Source organism: Lotus japonicus, chromosome 4 (assembly GCF_012489685.1).
Source record: "Lotus japonicus ecotype B-129 chromosome 4, LjGifu_v1.2".
Taxonomy (NCBI): Eukaryota; Viridiplantae; Streptophyta; class Magnoliopsida; order Fabales; family Fabaceae; genus Lotus; species Lotus japonicus.
Window position 1 is genome coordinate 45,169,943 of NC_080044.1, and position 24,014 is coordinate 45,193,956.

Genomic DNA, 24,014 nt, shown 5'->3' on the forward strand with positions numbered 1-24,014 from the left:
GTGAGGTTGAGTTTGGGAACTGACTTGCGGATTTGGTTGATAGCTCCAATGAGACAATGCTTGAAAAATGTTCTCGCTATTGTGGGTGATAGAATAGACTAATAAGAATAATTTATTTATTCTATTTACTGTAATTACGTTTGTAATTAGGTTTAGTCATAATTATTTAGTCAACTGTATTTTGTATAAATACCCTATCTATTATCAATAATAAGGATGAAAAATATTTCCTTCATGGTATCATTGAGCAGGTTCAGATCCCTCTCTATCTGACCTAATTATTTTAATATTATTTTATTTCCTTCTTCTCCTTCACTACTCTCAGCCGCCACCGCAGCTTCTTCATTGTGCAGCCGTCGCCGCCGCCGAGCCACCGGTAACAGCCAACCCCTGCGCCACTCCCATAAGCGATGCCGCTCGCTCCGCCCGTTCAGACGCGTCCAGATCGTTTCACGATCTCCCCTGCAGCCCCACGCGTCCAGATCCGCTCGGATCTCCCCGGCCCGCACCTCCTTCGCGTCGCCACACCTCCGGCTGCCTCCGCCCGCCGTCGCCTGCCCAAGGACGACCGTCGGCCCCTCGCGCACGCTCTCTTCTTCCAGCAAGGAGCAGCGACGCCGCCCTAGGGTTTGCATCCCCTTTGCAACCCGCGGCCCATGATCTCTCTCCAGATCCGACCCGCTAGCTTCTCCACCCGAGAAGCCTTTCCCAGTGGCTCACCCGGCCCGGTTCACCAGTGAACCTGCCCAGCGGTTCAACCAAACCAGTTCACATCCACAACAGCAAAAAAAAAACCTAATTTTTTTTATTGCAGGTTTTACGGCTGATTCCGCTTCTACCAATGCTTCTCCGACCGCCGCCACCACTACAGTTCCCACACCCACGACGTCGGCGTCCTCCTCTGCCTAGTCGGATTTTCATCCGGCCCTGGCTGTCACCAATATCAAAAACAACATTCCTTTCAAACTCGAGATCGACAAAGATCATTATGCCATGTGGGCTGAACTGTTTGAAACTCATGCTCACGCCACTCAGGTGCTCCACCACAACATTCCTCAAGCTGGCCTAGAGCCTCCTGCGCGCACCGATGCTTCCTATGCTCGGTGGGCCACTCTTGACTCTACTGTCAAACAGTGGATTTATTCCACCATCTGCTTTGATCTTCTCGCCACTTTTATGGAGAAAGGTTCTACTGCTATGGCTACTTGGAACCGTATCGCTTCTATATTTGAGGACAATCAGAACTCTCATGTTGTCGCTCTCGACCAGGATTTCATCTCCACTCGCATGGATGATTTTCCTAGTGTTTCAGTGTATTGTCAGCGTCTGAAACATATCTCTGATCAGTTGAGGAATGTTGGTGCCCCAGTCAGTGACCATCGTCTTGTTCTCCAGTTGGTCTCTGGTCTCACTGAGCCTTTCCGTGCTGTTGCCACTCTGATCCGTCAGAGCGAGCCTTTGCCTCCTTTTCTCAAGGTCCGCTCCATGCTGATTCTAAAGGAATCTGGTCTTGCCAAGATGTCAGGCTCTGCCTCTAGGACTGCTCTGCACACCTCTACTTCTCATCCACGGAACTCCGATGACTCTACTTAGCAGCGCACCACCAACCGCAGCAATCAGGGACACTCTAACCACCGTTCTGGGTCCGGGAAAAATCATCATCTTCAAGGTAGTTCTGCTAAACCTAAGAAGAAAGGTGGCCCCCGCTATACTGGTTCATTTGGCTCCTCTGGTTCCCTTGCTGCAACTCCTTCTCCATGGCTCCCACCTCCGCAGGCATCCTGGAATCCCTAGGGTTGGGCTCCTCCCTCTAGTTGGGCTCCTTCCCCTTGGGGCATGCCTCCTTGTCCTTATCTCACATCTCAGTGGTCGCGTCTCATGGGTCCTCCGCAACAACCCAGAGTTCTAGGTCAGCGTCCTCACACCTACACCGCTACCACTTCTCCAACACCCACTGATATCACTGCTGCCATGCACACCATGTCCTTGACTCCTCCAGACAACACGTGGTACATGGACACCGGCGCCTCATCCCACACTACAACATCTTAAGGTACTCTTACGTCTTATTTTAATTTAAGTCATTTAAATCAGAAACTGATAGTTGGTAGTGGTCAGGGCACTCCAATTCGGGGTTCGGGACACACTTCTATTCCTACCCCTCACAAACCTTTAGCACTCAATCATATCTTGCACACTCCGCGAATTATTAAAAACTTAATTTCTGTGCGACAACTCACTAGTGACAATAATGTTTCTGTTTCTTTTGATCCATTTAGATTCTCGGTGTCGGACTTCCAGACGGGGATGCCTCTCCTGAGATGTAACAGCCTTGGCGACCTCTACCCAGTCACCCGTTCTTCTCATTTTGCTGGTCTTGCTTCTGGTGTCTGGCACAATCGCCTTGGTCATCCTGCTTCCTCATCTTTAAATCACCTTAGGAATAGTAAACTTATTTTTTGTGAACCTTCGAGTTCTAGTTCTGTTTGCGATTCTTGTGTTTTAGGCAAACATGTTCGGTTGCCTTTTAGTTCCTCTGAAACTATTACTTTAAGGCCATTTGATATTTTGCATAGTGACTTACGGACGTCTCCTATTTTAAGCATTGCTGGTCATCGTTATTAAGTTTTATTTTTGGATGATCACACTGATTTTTTATGGACGTTTCCAATTGGTAAGAAATCTCAAGTTTATGAAATATTTACTACTCTTGCTACACTTATTAAAACTCAATTTTCAGTAAATATCAAATGTCTCCAATGTGATAATGGACGTGAATATGACAATGCCTCTTTCCATCGGTATTGTAATGCTAATGGTCTTATTTTTCGCTTCTCTTGCCCTCACACTTCTTCTCAAAACGGCAAAGCAGAACGCAAAATCCTGTTGTGTAAGACCCAGGATTTTAGAATTAAAATAAATTAATTAATTTCCACCTCACGCATAGGATTTTGTGTAAGAGCGAGGGGAACTTGACTTGTATTTAATGTTTGGATTAGCGTTATGAAGAAGAAAGTTCAGGAAATGGTTAATAATAGTTCTATAGTCGCTATAGGTTATAGCACGAGCTTTATTCACTTCCGCCTTAAGGCGAAAGCGTTAGTAAAAGGCTAATCCGCTCTTAAAGCACTGTAGAAGCGAAATTCAAAAATATTCAGAGGATTATAAGAATTTCTCTTATTCCTTTCCCTTACGAGTGTTTCAACACGAAACCCTGGAATGTACAAACGATCGTTTTCGATTCTCGGAGGTTTGCCGAAACTAAAAACCTGATAGCTCAAGAAACCTAAAATAAACGGTTGATGAAGACTTTTTCTATTCAGAGCTTCAAACGAAGATTTCACACGCATACATCTATTTCTTTCGATGTTTCCAATCTTTCTTCAGAAGAAAGTTTTCTCTTCCGACATCTACTGCAAAAAGTAACTTTTCGGGTTAAATCGATTAACACCGTTAGCGAGTCGTTTGCTTAAATTCCAAGAAGCCTGTTTCGAGTTTTGGAATTCTGTTGTCGGATTCTATCTTATAATTCACAGAGGAATGTGCAGGAAAAATTGGAATCGCGAAATTTTTATTTTCCCGCATTTTCCCTCTCCTATAAATAGCTTGAAAAACCAAAAATCCTCACCACTTCACCCATGGAGGCCGCGGCTTGGAGAGGAGATGGAGGAGGAGAGATTTTTGCCGATTCTTGCTTGATCGTCGCTCTGTTCGTTGCTATGCGTAGACCTCGAGGTACTGATGCTTTTCCTTACCTCTGATCGTAAATTCTGTCGCTTTTCTCTATGTTTTTCTGTGCTCAAAGTTTCTAGCTTTTTGTAAAACTGTCCAAATAACTCGATCTCTCTATCTAAACTTATTCCTTGCATGCCCAAGAGCATGTTTAGCGGATTACATTTCGCCGATTCTCGTCGAATCGCCGTAGAACTTCAATTCTGCTCGAAAAAGCCATTTTTGACCCAAGCTTCGCCCTTTAGACTTAAAACTCTCGGCTGAGCTTAGCGCTAGTAGGATTAGTTGCCATAAGCGTCGTTGGTGACGTCCCCATCTAATTTGTTTTTCGAAATTCTGATTTTGAGTTTCCGAGCTAAAAATCTTGACCAAAATACCCTTGTTCTAGTTTTCGATCCGATAATTTTTCTGAGAATTTCCCTGGCCTAGATATCGCCTAAGAATACCTAGGAATTGATTTAGATCGAAGAAAAAGTTCGGAAACCCTATTTTCTAAAGTGACCGAAACCTGTTTGTTAGGGTACCGTGTCCAAAAATAATTTTTGGGTCTGTATGACCTAAGCCATTGCGTAGCTCTTTCAATTGTCGAAATTTTGGCGTTGGTTTCGTGTCATTCCGAGTTCTGTAGCTCGAGTTATGCGCATTTTAGCGAAAACATGTCTTATTGTCCATTCGTGCCTAAATGTCGAACTCTAGAGCTTCAAAAGCTTCTTTTCGTGTTTTGAGAGTGTTATTAGTTGTTTTGGTTCTTAGCGACTAAGCAATGATACTTTGCTTAAGGTTTGGAACGAGTTGAGCTGAGGAAAAAGACTTTGGAGCAATTGGTGAGGTTTCACAACTAAAGAGGACGCCCGGGGAACTTGCTGGGTTCGAGAGCTTTATTTTGGATTGGACTGAGATGTTGAGCTTGGATGAAGAAATTGGCTAAGGTAAGGGTAACTCAGTTTTAGCGCGTCTTTGAGTCTTGCCTGCTTTTTTCGCACTGCATGCGTTTGAGATGAAGGTGTTTAATTTGATTGACTATTAATTGATATATTGACATGTTTTGCAATGTTGTATGCTTGCTTATGTTGAATGTTTTCTAAGGCTTGTGCCAAATGTTTTCTTGAGGCTTCGACCGAGTGAACTTATTGAGACGTGTGTCTCCGTTTTCTAAGAGGCTTCGGTCGTTTACTGGTTTCTGTCATTGAACTGAGTTGGTATGTAATTGAATTGATTTATGTTGGTTGATAATATGAATAACATGTGGTTATCCTGATTTGATTATTGAATTTGAGATTGTTGTTTGAGTGACTACTGAGTTGGATGAGATGTTTTGGTTTGCTTGAAGTGGCAGTGGAGTGAATATTTTCACATGACTGTCCCGTCTTTCGAGGCGTTCTAAAGTGGCAATGAGGTGGGTGTGGTCCCATCTTTCGAGATGTTCTAAAGTGGCGATAAGGTGGGTGTGGTCCCACGCGATTGTCCCGTCCGTAGTGGCGCTAAGTGGCAATGAGGTGGGTGTGGTCCCGCGTGATTGTCCCGTCTTGCGAGACGTTATCAAGTGGTAGTGGAGTGGATATTTTCACATGACTATCCCGTCTTTCGAGGCGTTACTTAGTGGCAGTGGAGTGGATGTTTTCACATGACTGTCCCGTCTTGCGAGACGTTATTGTTTGATTGATATTGTTGAGGATTGTCGATATCTGATTTGAAGTTATATTGATGAAGTTTTTGATATCTGGTTTGATGTTATATTGTTGAGGTCGTTGATATATGGTTTGATGTGATATTGTTGGGGTTGTTGACATCTGATTAGATGATATAGATTTAGGTTTTTGTTATTCGATTTGATGTTATATTGTTGAGATTATTGTCATATGATTTTATTATATACTGTGGAGGTTGTGGATATCTGAGTTGTTATATGCTGTCAAGTTGATGTCTGAATAAATGTTACATTGTTAAGTTGTTGATATCTGAATTAACATATATGTTGTTAAGTTATTGATATCTGAGTAGAAATATTGTTGAGGTTGTTGATAGTTGATTTAAATCTATATTGTTGAATATATGTCGTCATCTATCTTGAATTAAGTTGCTAGTTTATGTACCATGATATGCACTTAAATTTGAATAGCATGCTCTTCCCTTTTATACGTGGTAATGGCATGGAGTTAACCCTTTCTATTTGCTACTTGTTGTTTGGGCGTTTAACGCTATTAGGCGATGGATAATCTTCGATGGAGCTTGACCTTCATACGAGTCGGAGAGGTGAACTTGAAGAACTGTGGAAGACTCGAAGAATAGAGTCGGGTGTAGAATTAGAGCCTTGGGTTAGAGAGCTTACCCTTATTGATTTAAGCTTGCATAAAGATTTTAGGAATTTATATTTGGGGTTTCGGGTACTCGCCTTGTTCAAGGCTTGATGTAAATCCCTTTGTAGTTGGGAGTATGCATGACATGTTTTGGAAATACATTTGAAAAGGAAAAAATATACTCGTGTTTATACATTCTTTTGGAAAATATTGCATATTTATTATAATAGGTTACTAAAGTGACACCCGAAATTCGGGGCGTTACATGTTGCATCCACAATTTACTTCTGGAGCTCCACTTTCCTCTCTCTCAGGCAACATTGGTCCATTGTGACAATGTTAGTGTCATCTACCTTTCTGGAAATCCAGTGCACCATCAGCGTACCAAATATATAGAGCTGGATATCCACTTTGTTCGGGAAAAGGTCGCGCGTGGCCAGGCTCGCATCCTTCATGTTCCTTCCCGTCATCAGATTTCGGACATTTTTACCAAGGGCCTTCCTCGGGTTCTCTTTGATGATTTTCGTTTCAGTCTCAGCGTCGGTGAATCTCCAGCTTCGACTGCGAGGGTGTGATAGAATAGCTTAATAGGAATAATTTATTTATTCTATTTACTGTAATTACGTTTGTAATTAGGTTTAGTCATTATTATTTAGTCAACTGTATTTTGTATAAATACTCTATCTATTATCAATAATAAGGACGAAAAATATTTCCTTCATGGGAACTATGGAAGAGACGAAAAATTGTTGAAAATCCATCATGTTTTATATCTTGCCGTGAGGTGGACTGTCTAGCGGGATCTGACTGATGATGCTAGTGCTTAATCCTTATGGAGGAATCGGCTTGAATCTTGGTATAAAAAACACTTTTGGCCCCTGATGTTTTAAGTTTGTGCAAATTCTGCCCCTACTCTATTTTTATCGATGTTTCTACCCCTCATGTTTTCAAACAGTGCACCGTCTACCCCTCCGTCAGTCAAATGTTAAAAAACTAACGAAATTAGCTGATTTGACTTTTTTTTTAAATATTTTTTGGACTTGTCACGTGGAAATTACAAGTGAAATTGAAAAAATGAGGTATGGGAGATTCAAACTCAAAACCTGTAAGTAGCAAAACATGCATTTAACCAGTTCAGTTACATACATAATTGATATATACATCAAGAGAATTTAATTTATATCATTTCCTTGATCATCATCAACTTCATATACTCCTCTTCATCTCTCCAATCCACTCAGGAACCTCTCCTGAGAAAGTCTGACTGACGGAGGGGTAGATGGTGCACTATTTGAAAACATGGGGGGTAGAAAAGTCGACAAAAATAGGGTAGGGGCAGAATTTGCATAAACTTGAAACATTAGGGGCCAAAAATGCTTTTTAGCCTTAAAATTAAATGGATGCATCATTTGTAGCTGATGATCAGGCGACATGATTGCTTGTATTTACTGTGGTAAAGTCCTTGCGTGCACATCAGTGTCGTTTTTGAAACGAATTACCTACAACGTTTTCAATTCCAATAAAGTGAAGACTTGGAACTTGTATTATTATTCTTCTTCACTACCGCAAGATTGATTCAATTTGTCTTTATTGTGTGATAAATGTTCTTTAATTAATGTGAGACGTCAATTTAATGCTATGGCTGACTATCTAGCACAAAAAGTTAGGTCTTTTAGGCTTTGTTTGGTTAGGAAAAAAAAGTGAGAGAAAAAAAAGGAAAAGAAAAGAGAGGAAAAGGAAAGTAAGATGATCTTTTATGTCGTTTGGTATGAAAGAAAAAGTGGAATGAAAGAAAATAAGTTTATGTCAAATTACTATTCTACCATTTACAGGGCCGGCCCTGCGCCTGTGCAAGCAGGCCCACAGCACAGGACCTCCAAAAAGAAGGGGCCCAAAAAAAAATTTCATTAAACTTTCCTCTAAAATAAAATTTAGTTATAATAATTAATGTTCAAGATGTTATTAACTACTTGAGTTGGTCTAATAGTTAGTAACTGTATATGTTACTTTTATGTACCGGGTTTGCCAAAAGAACCAACATAATGGTTTTGATGAAATTTCGAACGTTAAAATTATTAGGGGTCTATTTTTATTATTTACCCAGAGCTTCCAAAATCTCGGGACCTACCCTAGCCATTTACATATAGTTTTAAAAAATAATGGACATCTCTCATTTTAAAATATGTTTTCGAATTAAAAAAATATTCATAATTTTTAAAATCTAATAAAAAGGCGAAGGCAAGTATCCATTAGCTCACTATAAATGAAGTGTTGAATAACCGTAAAAAAACTAGCTTATCAAAAAAAAAACCGTAAAAAAACTACTCCAAAAATATAATTCAGGTACTATTTTTTTTTCTTGAAATACTTATTGAAAACTTTGTCGCCAAAAAGACTATAAAGTCCCTATTACATTTTGCGCGGGAAGAGAAAGTTATGTAACTGTTGGCGCTTCGATTTAAAGCGAAGATAAAGAGAGAGAGTGGAAACATTGAAAAAACAACACACAGTCACAGACTCACTTTTCTCACACACTCAACCTCGCCGCTCGCTGCCATGGAATCGCCGCCATACGACACCGGCCTTCCGGTTGCCTCCACCGCTATCGTAATGGTGACGCCGCCGGATACCCAGGATGACACTCAAGACGGCGCTCAAGACGTTTTCCACACTCCGCGTGAGGACTCCTCGCTCACCTCGTCAGACAACCAGCAACCGACGGTGACCGTCGACTTTGGCGTCGTCCACTGCTCGGTCAGCAAGGTCTTCGATTCTGGAACCCAGGGGTTCGTTGATTTAGGTGGGTTTCCAGATGAGTCAGAGTTCATGGATTTGGGAAAAGACTCTGGATTAGGGTTTCCCGAAGCCGCCGACGAGATCTCACCTGGATCCGGAGGAGATGGTATGGGCGAGATTCCTGGAATTCAGGCTGATCAATTTGGGGTTTCTGATGCAGATGCAGAAAATCAGGTTTCTGATGATGCTGATGCAAAAAATCAGGTTTCTGGTGATGCTGATGCTGAAAATCCCAGCAATCTAGATGGTGAGCAAATGCCTGAGGATGAGATTTGCATAGAGGTTTCATACGACGAAGATTTGGGCTCTGGGAAGAAATCTGAAACCCTAGCAGCTGCTGATTTGGGAACTAAAGCATGTGATGACATTGACAGGGATGGATACTTGACTGAGAGTGAAACCTTAATTTATGAGGTCACTGAAGATTCTGGAAAGCGAGGCGGGAGCGATAAGGCCACTGAAGATTCTGGAGAGCGAGGCGGGAGCGATAAAGAATTGGTGCAGAAGCGTGCTGCAGAAGATGAATTGAAATCTGGTCCGGAGAAAAGGAAGTTTTCTGGTTATGATGTGTTGAAAGTCATGGCGGAGAACAATGCTCATAGAAGTAAAGATGAGCCTACTCTGTCTCTGTTGGAAACGGCGAGGCTTATAGGTATAACATTTCCTCGGCCGAGGTGGTGGCCGAAGAATGATGATAGGTTTGCTAGTGGGTTGTTTCTTTTTGAGGAAACTTCTTAAGGTTTGATGCTTTGTTTTGTTCTGAAAGCTCAGACAAGAGGAAATGAAGCTGTCTCTCATGGTTATTTTGTAATGTATGAGGATTCCTAATTCTCTTAATAGTTAACATCGAATGTTCTAGGTGGCTAGGTGCTATTGTGGACACTAGTAAGTAGTAACTTGCTGTCATTTTGTGAAATTAGAATATGTAAAACGAATATTGCTGGCTTTGTTTATGTACATTGCTTTAGGATGCTTCATCTGAAACTGAAGTTAGTGTCGTCTTCTTTTGGTTAAATATTTGGTTAGGAATTTCTCATAATCATGATGTTGATATTACAAGTGTGTTTTTCAACAAAAAATCAAACATGCACCAAATGTCAAGAGGTTCTAGTGCTTGCTGTCCTAGTTATAAACGCTCAATATCTGAAGGGATATCAATTTTACAGGTGAAGTCAGAGTACCTACGACAATTTTAATGTCGCAACCATATTGTACTAGCACTACAGTATACATAGATAGGTGGAATCAACTTAACTTTCCTATCAGATTTATACAAGGTTTTGAGTATATAATCACTCTCACCCCTTGCTAAAGATAGTGTCTATAACTTGTATCATACACAAATACCTTTTACACTGTAAGAGATGTGATAATGTGGTTGATATCTAATAGAGCTAATTTTGGACCTTCATTGAATACTTTAAACCCTTTAAATTTGTCACATTATCATGATCTGGCTGCAAAAATGATTTTCTACATTATTCAAACTTCAAGCTTAAGGACTAAAGGGAAAATCTATATTAGAGGTTTTTAGGTGTATGTATAAACTTGTATTAAACCTATGTATCACATCAAAATAAAGTACCACTATATACTGTGTATCTTATGACATGTTAAATTCTTGACCTAGCAATGCTTAGAGCAAAGTACCTGTAGAATGCCAATACATGGACAAGAATAGAAGGTAATATGCAAATAAAGTTCAGACAGTAATTGTCAACTTCTTCCTCATCCATTCTATAAAGCTGTCATCTTTTTTATGGGGGTAATTATAGGGGGAAAAGGGTGTCACATAATATCCACAAAACATAAACTACAATTGCATACAAAACTCCGGATATTATCGCTCCGCATTTCATGCTATATGTTACAGTCTATTACCAACCTATACAAATAAAAAGAGACCCATCCAACTTCATCCTCTGGCAATCCAAGCTCAAGAAGGTTGCAAGGAAAAAAATAAAGCACAACCACCATATCCAGTGTACATGGATTTTAGTGTTTAAGATGCAACGTACGCACAGACCCTAACCCCATAGCGGTCCGAGTAACCTATATTAAAGATAAGTTAAGGATGAGAAACATGGGAATATACTGAGCTACTACTGGTGCTGGCATGGACACCAGGAGCTTGAGGTTGGGTGGAGGAGCTCTGCTTGTGGAAAAGAGCTGTTAGATGGCACCTCTAGCAGCAAATCCTGATCAGAACTCTCAGCAACAAAGTTCAAAGAATCCAGCATGCACAAGCTACCATCACCTGGCAATGCAAATAGGCTTCTTGGACTGCAGTTAGAGCCTTCTTCTGCAACTTCTTTGCCTTCACAGCTAGCCTTTATGGTCACCCTCTTGGGGCTCCTCATTGTCTTCAATTCTGAAATTTGCAGAAGAATGATTAGTTAAATCCTAGAGACAAGCGGAAACCAAAAGCTCAGTTCTAATTCTACATTCAGTTCTAATTCTACATTCTTAACTAAAGGACAAGAATAACACAAATGCACTGATGTATGTGTTTCTAATACGAACTCAAAGAAGAGAATTATAGAATTGGTTTTCTAACAATCTCAAATTAGAAGCTCAACATATCTACAGCATTTTGCAAGGTAAGTATGTGAATATTTTATTTTTCATTCAAGATATAAGATTTTCAGCAAACCTGGAAAGTTCTGATTCTGGCTGTACCGCAATCTCTTGACATTTGCAACATTACTTGATGCCATAGCAGTAGATCCCAGATCAATACATTTTCCAGCTTGGTTTCCACCTTTCTGCACCAGAGAAGGGTGTGGTATTAGGAGTGTTTAAAACTTACTAATCCAAGAAAATTAATTGGAAAAAAAAGAGTAAATGATTAGATTAGTCAGTGGATCCAATTTGAAAACCAATTCAATTCAAATTAAATCAAAATTTTATGTACTTCTTTCAAAATAATATTCACTTCAAAAAATCACATTATCTATCTTTATTTCCTATTGTGCCTCAAATCAAACTCAACTCCCTCTCTCTTTGATTTAAATATGTTGTATGAACAATAATATTGACAGGTTGCTTTGTTTCTTCAAAAATAATTCATATTCAATCAGCAATCATGAGCACCCTGACATTAGCGAAAGATATGTTAACTTGAATCTATGACAAAGATACCACACCACACCCCTAGATGTAATAAGTGTTTAATAACTGTGCACTGACTTTTTAAACTGATCCAATCAGAACTCATTTATTTGTTTTGTGGTAATTAAATGATAATCAAAAAGATCCTAACTAGAAAATGTGGAGTGATATAACTCTTAACACTCTCAGTGTATGTAAACTAAATTCATGTAATATCCAATGAGTATCAATATGCAAAAGTTATTTATCGACATAAAATCATTGATATCTAGAAAACCAACACTAACCTTGAGAGAATTATAGCATTCTACCCATTTTGACTTTGATAGATTAGATAATGCAAGCCTTTTTAATGTCTTGCAGGCTTCAGGTTTTGCCCCTACCAAAGAGATATCAAAGACACCTTCCCCAAGAAGTTGCTGAAAATAACTGAAGTTCTCCTTGAATTGAAAGCTATCGAACATGATTTTAAGACTGCACATACAACAACATAACCCGTGAATAACTTCGTATTCAGTCTAAATATCTTCTATAGCCTGAACAGTTGGATATCAGATGCTTTGCAAAAACATTTTTTTATTCTTGTTTTCAAATAATTGAAATATTAAAGCATCAAGTGGCAGGATATTGGAAGTTAAATGGATGCTTTTGTACATTAATTTGAAAAATTCTAATGCAATGATTCATTCACATCACACCTCATTTTCTCGTCCATCCCATCACTAGAAAATATCCGCAACTTCTACTGCCAACAATTACTAAAGCAAGTTGAATTCAAAGAGACTCTAACATATTAACCACCTCAAAAGACTAAACAAGCCAATAAAAGGAAAATGAAATCATGGCAGCAGTTGCACATGATTTACGTAGAACAAAACAGAGGAACAGGCGGCCGGCGGGGACAAGAATTTAAAAGCAGTCAGAGATCATGCATTCTAAGCATGCCATACATTCTAATGCAATGATGTCTCAAATGAATGCCTTCAATTTTCTTGAAACAACCTTCACACCAACTTTGCATTTAGACTCTGTATTTAGTATTTACGAACTACCCTCCTTCTGAGAAGACAGAAACGAAACCTTATCTTCAAGGATTATGGCTTAAAAAACAACATCGAATGAGTATTCGATGATAAATAACAATAAAACTCAGTTACCAAAAAACATTGACAATAAAATCTGATAAGTGATAACACACAAGTAACAGATTCTAACCTGTCAGGAAGTTTAGCAGTATCAACCACAGGGAGATACTTCAGTAATTGCTGCTTCTCTTCATTTGTCAAGTTTCTTGAAAACACCTCATAGTTCACTACATCCTAATCAAGCACAATAACAGTTACATTCAACATTCAACAATTTGATGGACATGAAGCTTTTACCATAATGTATATAATAGTGATGAATGTGTATGCTGAACAAGACAACAATTAGGACCCATCAACATGAGCATATTGTTTATGGAAAGGATACAATGCCAGCTCTGAAAATGAATTTTGAATCATATTTGAAATTCAGTTGCTATCCCGAAAGCCCCAAGAGTAATTATATGAACCAAGAATTTAGAAGATTCCAAAACAGATTATATATAGGTTCGGTGTATCAAACAACTTAAGCCCAATATTGTATTGATGAAGAACAGATTCTGATGAAACATCTCATTTGCATAAAGATGATCTTATTACATATTACAAGCAGAAAAAAGAAAAAAGAATACAGATATGTAACTCACATTTAAATCTATTGAGCATAGTGATGAAACATGATTTCCAGGAACATCTAGTTTTTCAAGCTGAGACTTGCCCCTGAAATTAGAAAATAAAGAAATCTTAATCGCTGAAGTACTGAATAGTTCAATCTTTGTATCACTTCTCCAAATAAATTTCCACACGCATGTGTCTAATATATTTCCACAAAGACACAGGTATTAAGACAATCCATAAACATGTTAAGATCCGCATACCACTTTTGGGGAAAATACCAACATGAATTTGACTGTCTTCAGAAGTAATGGACAAAATTGAACTCTTATAATCATATTAATAATCTTGCATAACCGGCTAGAAATAATGGAAGACTATAAAGTGGTGTAGGAAAACATGCCTTTCAAGTTGCTCCAGTTGGATTGTATGGCCAGCAGATTTTCTAACCTTTTCAACACCCTGAGATGAGAAATTCATGCCACTGGAATCACTATGCATAGGAATGGTACCAGAATATGAGTATGCCTCACTCATTAAGCATTGTTTATTATCAACTGAAAGAGAGCTAGCCTCAGACTCTTCTTCCCGAGCTATGGAGTTAGGGTGCCTGATGAGAATGCTTCCATGTCCTATCTCAACAGAGACCATCGGTGTTTCACTCTCAAAAAGAAGCTCCTCTTCAGAAGTAGCAGAAAAATAAGACTGCTGTTCATGAAGAATAGAACATAAGTCTTTTGTGAGCTTCTCAACAGATGAATGCTTTGGACGACCTGCACATGTCCTCTTTTTTGAAGGCACCACCGTATCCCAGACGACTGACTGAGCAGGTCCTGAATTAGCCAAACTATCTACATTAGAATTGCTTGCTTTTATTGAAGAAATAAAGTGCCTCTTTTGAAAGGCACTAGATTAAACATTTAGCACAAATACATCAAGTAAAAGTTCTTGATCCAAGCAAACCAATGATGAAGAACAAGACAGGTTATGTCACATGTAAAACTTGTCATTTTACTCAAGAAATATCAAGGGAATAATACAGACAAACAAACACAAAATAGAAATACATAGTTGATAAGCTATATCTGATTGTTAAACCTGCCATTTTAATTGATTTGAGACACAACTAGACCTTCATTGTAGAAAACTCTTTAAATCACTTCTTGAATTCTGCTTTTCAATAAAGAACACTAATATGTACAGAACGCACAATTTGAAGCAAGATTAACTTGTCTTCTTTTAGGAAAAGCAAGGACTTGTAAGTTGATCTGTGATTCCACCATTTATCCTTTTCCTTTTTCCCCCATTTCATTATCCATTTCTTCATTGTGATCAGGTAAATCAGGACTATCATTAAGATCCATACTATTTCAATTGAATGGATAATGCTTCCATAATCAGTTATGAAGAAAAATCTTCCAATGATATTAGCAAACAGTAATGCTCCAACCTGTCAAATCACTAGCATCCATGCCACCAAATTGAGCACAGCTCTCTGAGTTAGAGATGGCTGACCCTGAACTTGATCTATTGCTAGTATCTTCATCCACAAACTTTTGGAATCCTTGATAATAATCAGGGGTAAACCCTCCAGATGCAGCATTATCATGGTTCAGCTTTCTTTTCACAAATTTCACTTCTTTGTTCTTATTTAATGACATGTTCTTTAGCCTGGAAACCCTTTGATCGTCATTATCAACATTGTCTGCCCGAGAATGTAAAGGGGTATAATTTGCAAGTGTTCCCTTTGTCCTCCATCGAGATCCACATGCGTTGCATAGTACTGGCTTCTCAGGTGGCCCATTACGCCAAAGTGGTGTGCCTGTTGCAAGGTTTATTTGTCAGAAAATCTTTAAAATTTAAAAACCCTTGTAAACAAAGAAGAAAGATTATCTATTGGATTGACATTAAACAACCACATATTCATATTTCCCAGATATACCAGAAAACTCAGCTCAACAAACATCTTAAGGTTGTAACATCATCTATCAGTATTCATTATCATAAGGAAGTAGTCATTCTTGCATGAATTGTTGACTATCTGTCTGTTATTGGTGGGCTTACATATTTTCAATAATACATAGCAATAATATTTTGCAAGGAAAACAAGACATTGGCGTAGCCCATATTCCTCAAGCAGATATTATCAGACTCAGGTTAAGACACTAGTAAACTGGTACTGAAGACAATGCTTGCATTTGAAACAAACCAATTGACAATTATCTGCTATTGAGGCATAAATGTTAAGGCAATCTGAATGAAACATACTCATTTTCTGAGATAGAAATAGTCATACTCAAACACTGGTCTAGAGTTCTTGAGTGTATACCAATAGTAATAACTTCAGCACGCACTTGGAAACCGTTTTCAACATATCAGAAAAGCAATGAACATTAAGGCATAAGTTGCAGGTGTAGTTCTATTGAGGTGATCAGTATGAACAAAAGCGGCTGTTTCACATTGAGAAAGCTTGAAAATATGATAATGAACCATGGTGTTTTATTTTTATTTTTCAGCCAGAAGGCAGGGGTAAGGATGGATACAATGCAGGGATCAATATCCAATGGTACAATGAGAAGCTACTACATAGAGAAAATGCGAACAAAACAACAAACGAGTGGCTTAGCTATCGACATTTTACAAATGCACAATTATCCTCCCTTCTTTTCCCCTTTTTCTTATGTTCACATAATCCAAATGGGAAGAAGTGAACCGTGAGTTAACATTTTTTGATAAACACATTCAACAGCAATGGGTGTTCTGCATCCAAGCTTGATTTTGCACCAATTACATTTGATCATGCTTCAACCATAATCAAGACAAACAAAGACCCACCAAAGGAATGACAGACAACACATCAAAGGAGGAAATCAATACAATTTTCAAGAACTTTCAATTCCAAATATTGTAGCCAACAACAATACTTGTACTCTTGAATTTCACTACATCCAGAAAAACATCACACTGATTTTTTTTTCTAGATTGTTTATACATGTCAGAATCTCTATTTTATCAAAATCACTTTGAATCAAAAGAGGACAAATTTGAAAAGGAGGTCAATACTCAATAACACCCAATGAAAAAACAGCAAACAAAAAATTGTGTATTGGAGAAACAAGAACTCACTTGTAACTCCACAGTGATAGCAAGGCCCTTGCTTCCCCATGTCTCAATCTTTTTTCCAGAAATGAAAGGGGGAAAAACAAGAAGAAAATTTGCAGAAAATAATTTATATACAAAAAGAAAAAGTTGAACACAAATGAATTTTTTTTCTGAAAATAATAACAGTCCTTTTCGAAGCCTTATTTACGGCGTTAAGAGTAGTGGGTGTTGAAGGCTTGATTCTGCAGCAAACCCAGAAGATGGTTTGCAAGGAAAAATCAAAAATGAAAAAGCAGAAGCCAAATGACCCACAAGAGTTTTGAGTTTTACAGTCTTTAAAGGTTGGTAGTTTTTTCACACAAATCAGGTAGAATTGCAGAGATTGCAATCTGGGTATTCTAGCTGGGAATCTGTACAATCCAATGGAAGAGAAAAGAGCATTGGAGGAATCTCAGAGAAGAGAAGAGAAGAAGGGAAGGTGCAATGGAAAGAGAGAGATGAGAGAGGAAGGTCTCTGTGTTGTGTGTGTGTGTGTATGTGACCTCTTAGTTGTTTTGTACAAGAAGTAAATCTTCAGCTTTTCTTTATTTTTATTTTTTATTTTCACCCACCTTCTCTGTTCTCTGTTTTTATTATTTTCTTTTTAAATTGTCTTCTGTTGTTGTTTTTCTTGAAAGATTTCTGTTTTCCTTTCAATTAACTTAATTTTTTTTTGACGTTTCAATAAACTTAAATTTTTAAAAACTTGAATGGTATTTTTGATTTGTCATATAAAAAAGAAAGAAGAATTAAAGGGGTGGCACGGTCAATGTAAATAGATTTTACACAGTCATTCAATTGTATTCACCTACGTCATAAATAATATCTTTGTTGTAATTAAAATTTAAAATGAAAATTATTATTTCTCCTATTGTGGCTTGTTATGATTGGTTGTCCGTGTAAAACTATTTTACACTAACAGTGCATATCCATTAACATAAAGTGATAAGACCGGGAATCCGAGATATATGGATTGGTATTGGAATTTTCAATGATCAATTTTTAGTGGGTGTAATTTATTTTTTCAATATTAAAAATATTCTGAATATATATGTTCAGTCACATTACGATAAAAATGAGTCACTTCAACCAACGGTTAGTCGAGTGGATTTAAGCATACGCCCTTATAAAGACAATTGCAAGATTACCTACACTTATTCATTATCTCAAAAGTCATACATGAAAACTTGACCAAGACTCTATGCCTCAAGTATGGCTCTCATAATGCGTATAAATACAAGTACCTCCCCTGCCATGTTAAAATCACACCACCGTACCGGAAGATTCATTCAAAATTGTACAGTACCGTTAGAGATTAATAGCATCCACTATCATATATATTGAAAGAAAGCCTATATTTTTTTATTAAAGTCAGGAAAAAAAATCATATATTGTGATATTGAATTTGTGCAAATTTAAGAAATATAAGAATATGCACTGATGGTGTGAAGTTTTTTTACACCGTCAACCAATCAGATTTCAAGGATATGAGAAAATCTCTTTTTTTTTTAATTTCATTAATTGATGTGACACATCCTTGAAATTTAATTGATGACGATGTAAAAAACTTTACACGTCGGTGGATCATTATTTTTCTCTAATTTTTATATATTGATAGTGTAAAATTATTAAACTATCAATCAATAATAATTCATGAATGTGTTACATCATCATTTAAAAATATAGGATAATTTAACTAAATGAATTAAAGATTGTTTCTTCCACACCTCTACAACTTTATTGGGTGAATGTGTGCATATGTACCATTTTTCTCAAAAGTAATAGTAATAGTTAATAAGATATCAACGAGGATAATTTTGTAAAATATTTTCTTTTTGTGAATTTTTACCAAGACAATTATTTGAATATACATAATAAGTTATCAACACAAAAAAAAAAACTATTATTTTATAAGTTCCTGATTCTTAAGTTATTATTAATTATGTATCTTACTTTCTTAAAAAGAAACTGATAGGAGGAATATTAATGTATAATATATTATTGCACATATCCTGTTGACTATGGACTTTCTCTGCTTTGCTTTTAATTTTTCAAATCCTCATCAAATATAAAAATTAAAGGCTACCCGATCTGGTCATATAACAGTTTCAATTCATTAGAACAAAATATTAGGACCAAGGAAAAACAATGAAATGAAGCCCATAACTTGAGAAACACCAAAATAAAAGGGTGAAAGAAAACAGAGATTTCTGCATTCCCTAGTTTTCTTCCTGATAATGGTAAATGAAAATGTTTATCCATAATTTTATATTCTCTCCCATGTATGATGACATGATATTCATGAATATTTAGTGGGTCTTTATGAGAATAAAAGGAATAATATAGGGTAGCAATACATGTGTGACTATTTGTTGTCACAGACCTAATCAAGACCGTTGATTAAGCCAGGACGGTTGATATTAGGGTCCCACCAATAGTGATGTGCTTTTGCTTTAGTCAGGTCTTTAATTTGGGTTCAAATCAACGGTGATTAAGGAGGCTTGTGACATAGCCACATGAATCTCAATCATTCAAAGCGAATGCCAAGAGATGATAGATCAATATTTAAGTTAAGGAAAAGCAGACCACCAATATAAAAATAGCAATAAGAACCGGTAAAAATGAGATATCCAATTGCCATTCAAACCCATTAAACTTTATTCTCCAAACCAAAGAAAGAAAATGTAAGCTCAAGTTCTTTAAAAGAAAATGTGACAGTGAACCCATGATAAGTAGTGGGTATCTCATGAATTTGACAAGTTTGGTGTGTTGTGAATTTCCTCTCTTTTTTCTTTAGTCCAATGTGTTGTGAATTTCCTTATCTTATAGTGTTTCTTTCCCCCTTTAATCTAGGATCGGAAAAAGGGGTATGGAGGATGGAGAATGGAGCATGTGTACAAGAATTATGTTTGAAAAAACTAGCATACGATCATAGACCTTTAAAAATATTTATTGTTAACTTTTGGATAGTTTTGGACAACTTGATAAGGAGCTCTGCTAGGGTTTCATGGAAGAACGTTTGGTGGTGGGTCTTGCGGGGAAGGATCTAGGGTTGACTGGTACGAATGTAGAGGTTGTCTTAGGAGCTACTGTTAACGTACCTCCTGGTGGATGAAATGGTGAGAAGGACCGAGGGAAAACAATGGTTTTTGAAACCACCACTAGGTTGGCTTTGAAGAGGGGTGTGATCTCATATAAGGGCATATGCTTGGGTGTGAGCGGGGGTAGTCCTTCCAAGACAGATGCAATTGAGGAATGTTTTGGTTAGGAGTCGGAAAACGTTGACGATGAGGATGAGGACATGGAAGGGGAGCCGTTGCGGGTGAGGAGGAGGACGAGGTGCAAGTGCTTGATGGTGATCGCATTCTTTGTCTTGTGGTTAAGCTTTCTAAACAAGAAAGGAAGGATGCAAGCAAACCATGGAGGCAATCTATGATCGAAAATGGTGGGTCTTCATTTCTTGAGGACTCGTCTCATGAAGCTATAGCAGTTTGTTAGCAGTATGGAGGTGATCGACATGGAAAATGACTATTTCCTTATCTTTTTTTTTTTGAATAGAGTGACTACAAGGATGTATTAAATGGAGGTCCATGTATCTTAATGGGTCACTATTTGGTGGTTCGACAATGGCAACCCGAGTTGTTTCCAAATGAAGATGAGTTGAAGCGTGTGGAAATTTAGGTTTGTGTCTCCTATCTTCCAATTGAATATTACGATAGCCATATTCTTCGGAGGATAGGAAGTTCTTTAGGATTCTTTGTGAAAGCGGACAAAAATACTCTTAGGGTTAACATATGGTAGTGGTGCTAGAGGAACTATAAAACGAAGGAAGTTTGCGCGTCTTTGTATTGAAGTTGACATGAGGAAAGTGATAGTTTCCAAGTTCTTTATGAATTTCAAGTTGTATAGGGTTGAGTATGAGGGCTTACACCTTTTCTTCTTTAGTTGTGGTAGTTTTGGCCATATAATTGATTCTTGTCTGCTCCATAAACAGAAGGCTTCTACTTCGTACCAGTCTAGGAAGCCACCATGGCAGGTGTGAAGGATGCAAAGGCTAGGGTTTCCAAAGATGAGGACGGGTACTTTGGTCCTTGGATGATGACAAAACAGTTTTAGGAAGAATGCTAATACGAAAGAGAATATAACAGGTTAATGTGGGCTACATGCTAATCAAAATAAAGGTGTGAATGGTATGGGATCGCGTTTTCAAATTTTGGAGGATTTTGTTTTGGAGGTTGATTCCCTCAATCATGGGGTGGGTAATTCAATCATTATTGATGAGGCAATGATTAAAGGTTATGAGGTTAATGCAGTCACTAATGCTACCGGATTGGTATCCTGTGCAAATAGGGGTGTTGCATGTTCGGTTCTACCATAGAAGGAATGTATGTTGGTTAGCGAAACTATTACGCAAGTCATGAGTCAGCCTATTCTTAAGGAAGTGATTAGGTTCGATCCAACAACATAGACTTTGGTTGGTGATTCTATGTCTACGATGGATCAACACAAGTCAACATCCCTACTTCGAGTAAGTCAAGATCAAAGTCCATGAACAAAGTAAAGCGAACAACACACTCCATGGGCCTTGGGGTGAAGTCCAATCACTACAAGAAAATGGCATTCTACCGGCTCTCTTTTCAACGACGACTAAAAAACTATTGGTATTACTAACGGATCACCACAGGTTTGCGATAAATATAAAAATATGATACCAACGACTAAAATTGTCGGTAGATGATTGATCCGCGAGGGAAATATTTGGCGCCAATCGTCTCGACGGTTTTAAACACCAAAATTGTATCAATTGGCGAAAGGGGCACCAAGTTTACCACTTGACGAGCGAGCACTCCTACTTAAAATGAATATGAAATTTTCGGTACCGACTGTTTTAAACCGTAACCGTCGATAAACTTAGTGAGCGAACAGTCCCGCTTAAAATGAATCTAAAATTTTCGTATAAACGGTTTAAGTCATCAATAATCTATATAAGCATATTATAAACTCGTTGCTATTATCGACGACTTCAGCCATCACTACTCTATATATGTCTGGTTGAACATGGTATTCAAGAAGCATTGTTTTATGACAGTTAATTTTCAATAGTTGTTTTATTTTCTTTCATTTCGCTTATTTTTAAATGTAAGTTTTAATTTTCTGATTCTTTTCATTATAATGTTACAAATTGATCATTCAAAATTGTTGTATTCATCGGCTCAATCATTTTAAAGACGTTTTGTTTTTTTGAAACTTTTAAAAAAATCTTCCAACAATATATATATATATATTGAAACGTATGTCCTACATTTGTAGTGGTCTTCAAGAATTCAGAAATCACCAACTAGTCCAATCTTGTATTCATATGCTGTGTCCGGCAAACAAAACTACCTAATCAACTAGTGAAAAGTCAAAAACTAAAAACTGATAAATTGAAGGGTTGGTTCGTTTAGGAGTGTTGGTGAGTTTTTCAATTGTTGATTTTAAATTGTAAATTTAAAAATAAAATATGTTCGGTAAAAATGGAGTTGAAATGATTTTTTATTTAATTTTAAAACAAAATATAATATGATTTTGTGATTATACTTTTTATTTTTAATAATATGTAACTTTATCACCATCATCACCATAGCGCTGTCACCTCTTTCACCGTTGTCATCTCCACCATCGATGTTGTCACCACCTTCCATCATTGATGTCATCTCCACCGTCGCTGTCGTCACCACCTTATATCACTACCTTCCATCACCACTCTCGCAGCCAGTATTGCGCTCTGTCATCGCTGGCACCCTCCAACATGACCTAGCTCCACCACTGCCAACCTCACCCTTCGCCAACCTCACCCTTCACCTGTTCAACCACTGTGACCGCCACCACCATCACTACCTCCACCATCGCTGCAACCATTATTGTCGTTACCTCCGCCACCACCACTTCCACTGCCACCACCACCTCCACTACCACCACCCTACATCGTAGTCGCCACCAAGTAACATCTACCACTACCACCTTCATCGCCACCACAACCACCTCTACCATCGCCACCATTATCGCGGACGTTGTCACTACCTCCACTGCCACCACTGCCATCATCACCACCTCCTCCTCCACCACCATCATCGTTGCCGCCCACCACCATCGCAGTTACTATTGTCGTCACTAGGTAACATTGACTTATACCCTCATTGTTACCTAACCCTCCATTATCTTGTCGCCTCTACCACACACTGTGGTGAATTTACCAAATTGATAATTGTGGTGACTATTGTGAATTTTACAAAGTTGACAGCAACTTTTTTATAACTGAAAACCACAAAAAAGCAAAACTGGATTTACAAAACTTAAAACTAGTTTTGGTTTTTAAAATTTTCAAAATATAAAATTAAAAACCACATTGAATGGGGCTTTAAGGTACTGTTTAGCTAATTTTTCTTCTTCTTAAAAGCTCCTTTTAAGTTACATGTCAAAATCAGAGTCTTAAGAAAAAAGTGAAAGTTGTTTGATATTTTTTAATTTTTTATAGCTTAAAAAATACTTTTAATTTAAAAGCTATTTATCAGTTTGTAAATTTACAACAATAAGTGTTCACGACTACACGATGGTAGATGGATTAGGTACAGTGGTGGTGAAGATTAGTGTTATAATAGCAGCAACGGTGGAGGAGGCTATTATCTGGTGGCAGTGGTGGTATTATTGGAGGTGGTATTGGAGATGAAGGTGAGGGTGGTAGTGACGATGTTGGTGGTAGAGAGCGGGTGGTGACGGTGGCTACTGCTGTAGATGTGATGGTGGTCGTGACAATGGAGATGGTAGTGGTAGTGGAGGTGGTTTTTACTGGTGGCGACCACAGTCGTGACAATGGTGGTGGTAGTGGTGATGGTAGAGGTGGTGGTGCCAACATTTTGGTGGTTGTGGAGGGTGGAGGTGACGATGATGATAATGGTGGAGGGTGGTGTTAGTGGTTGTGGTGAGGGTGGCAGTGGCGGGGTTGGTGATGTTGATGGTGGAAGAGGAAGATAAAGAGTGCTAGCCAAGAAGAATGTCTCTGTCGGAGTGAAAGATATACCTTGGTGGTCGAGAAGAGTGCTTCTACCGGATAAGGAGTTTCCAAGATCTGGCTATCACCAATAATGCTAGTTGAGAGATATACCATAATGGCGAGGATGATGTCTCTACGGGAGTTGGATTTGCCACCCCACTCATTAGAAATGTCACCCCACTTAAAACACTTTCGGGAACTCAA

The 24,014-nt window shown here is 38.1% G+C and overlaps 2 protein-coding genes and 1 pseudogene across 3 annotated transcripts; 2 read left to right on the forward strand and 1 right to left on the reverse strand.

The window, feature by feature from the left end:
• The first annotated feature begins 993 nt into the window (after window positions 1–993).
• Window positions 994–1,593, forward strand: LOC130712800 (uncharacterized). Its single transcript, XM_057562614.1, has one exon. The coding sequence runs from the start codon at window positions 994–996 to the stop codon at window positions 1,591–1,593; it is 600 nt and encodes a 199-aa protein (XP_057418597.1).
• Window positions 1,594–8,368: 6,775 nt separating this feature from the next.
• On the forward strand, window positions 8,369–9,864 carry LOC130716176 (uncharacterized). The gene has a single exon (XM_057566380.1). The coding sequence runs from the start codon at window positions 8,586–8,588 to the stop codon at window positions 9,561–9,563; it is 978 nt and encodes a 325-aa protein (XP_057422363.1). The 5' UTR covers window positions 8,369–8,585; the 3' UTR covers window positions 9,564–9,864.
• A 674-nt stretch (window positions 9,865–10,538) lies between these two features.
• LOC130711772 (GATA transcription factor 26-like) lies at window positions 10,539–17,282 on the reverse strand (annotated as a pseudogene). Its single transcript, XR_009010767.1, has 8 exons — window positions 16,763–17,282; window positions 15,087–15,458; window positions 14,040–14,469; window positions 13,669–13,741; window positions 13,152–13,255; window positions 12,224–12,410; window positions 11,479–11,590; window positions 10,539–11,196 (listed from the first exon to the last, which is right to left on the reverse strand). The product of XR_009010767.1 is annotated as a GATA transcription factor 26-like (transcript).
• Between the last annotated feature and the right edge of the window lie 6,732 nt (window positions 17,283–24,014).

What these genes read in the sequence shown, in the direction of transcription:
- LOC130712800 (XM_057562614.1), top strand. Translation starts at nt 994, where the DNA reads ATGTGGGCTGAACTGTTTGAAACTCATGCTCACGCCACTCAGGTGCTC.
- LOC130716176 (XM_057566380.1), top strand. Translation starts at nt 8,586, where the DNA reads ATGGAATCGCCGCCATACGACACCGGCCTTCCGGTTGCCTCCACCGCT.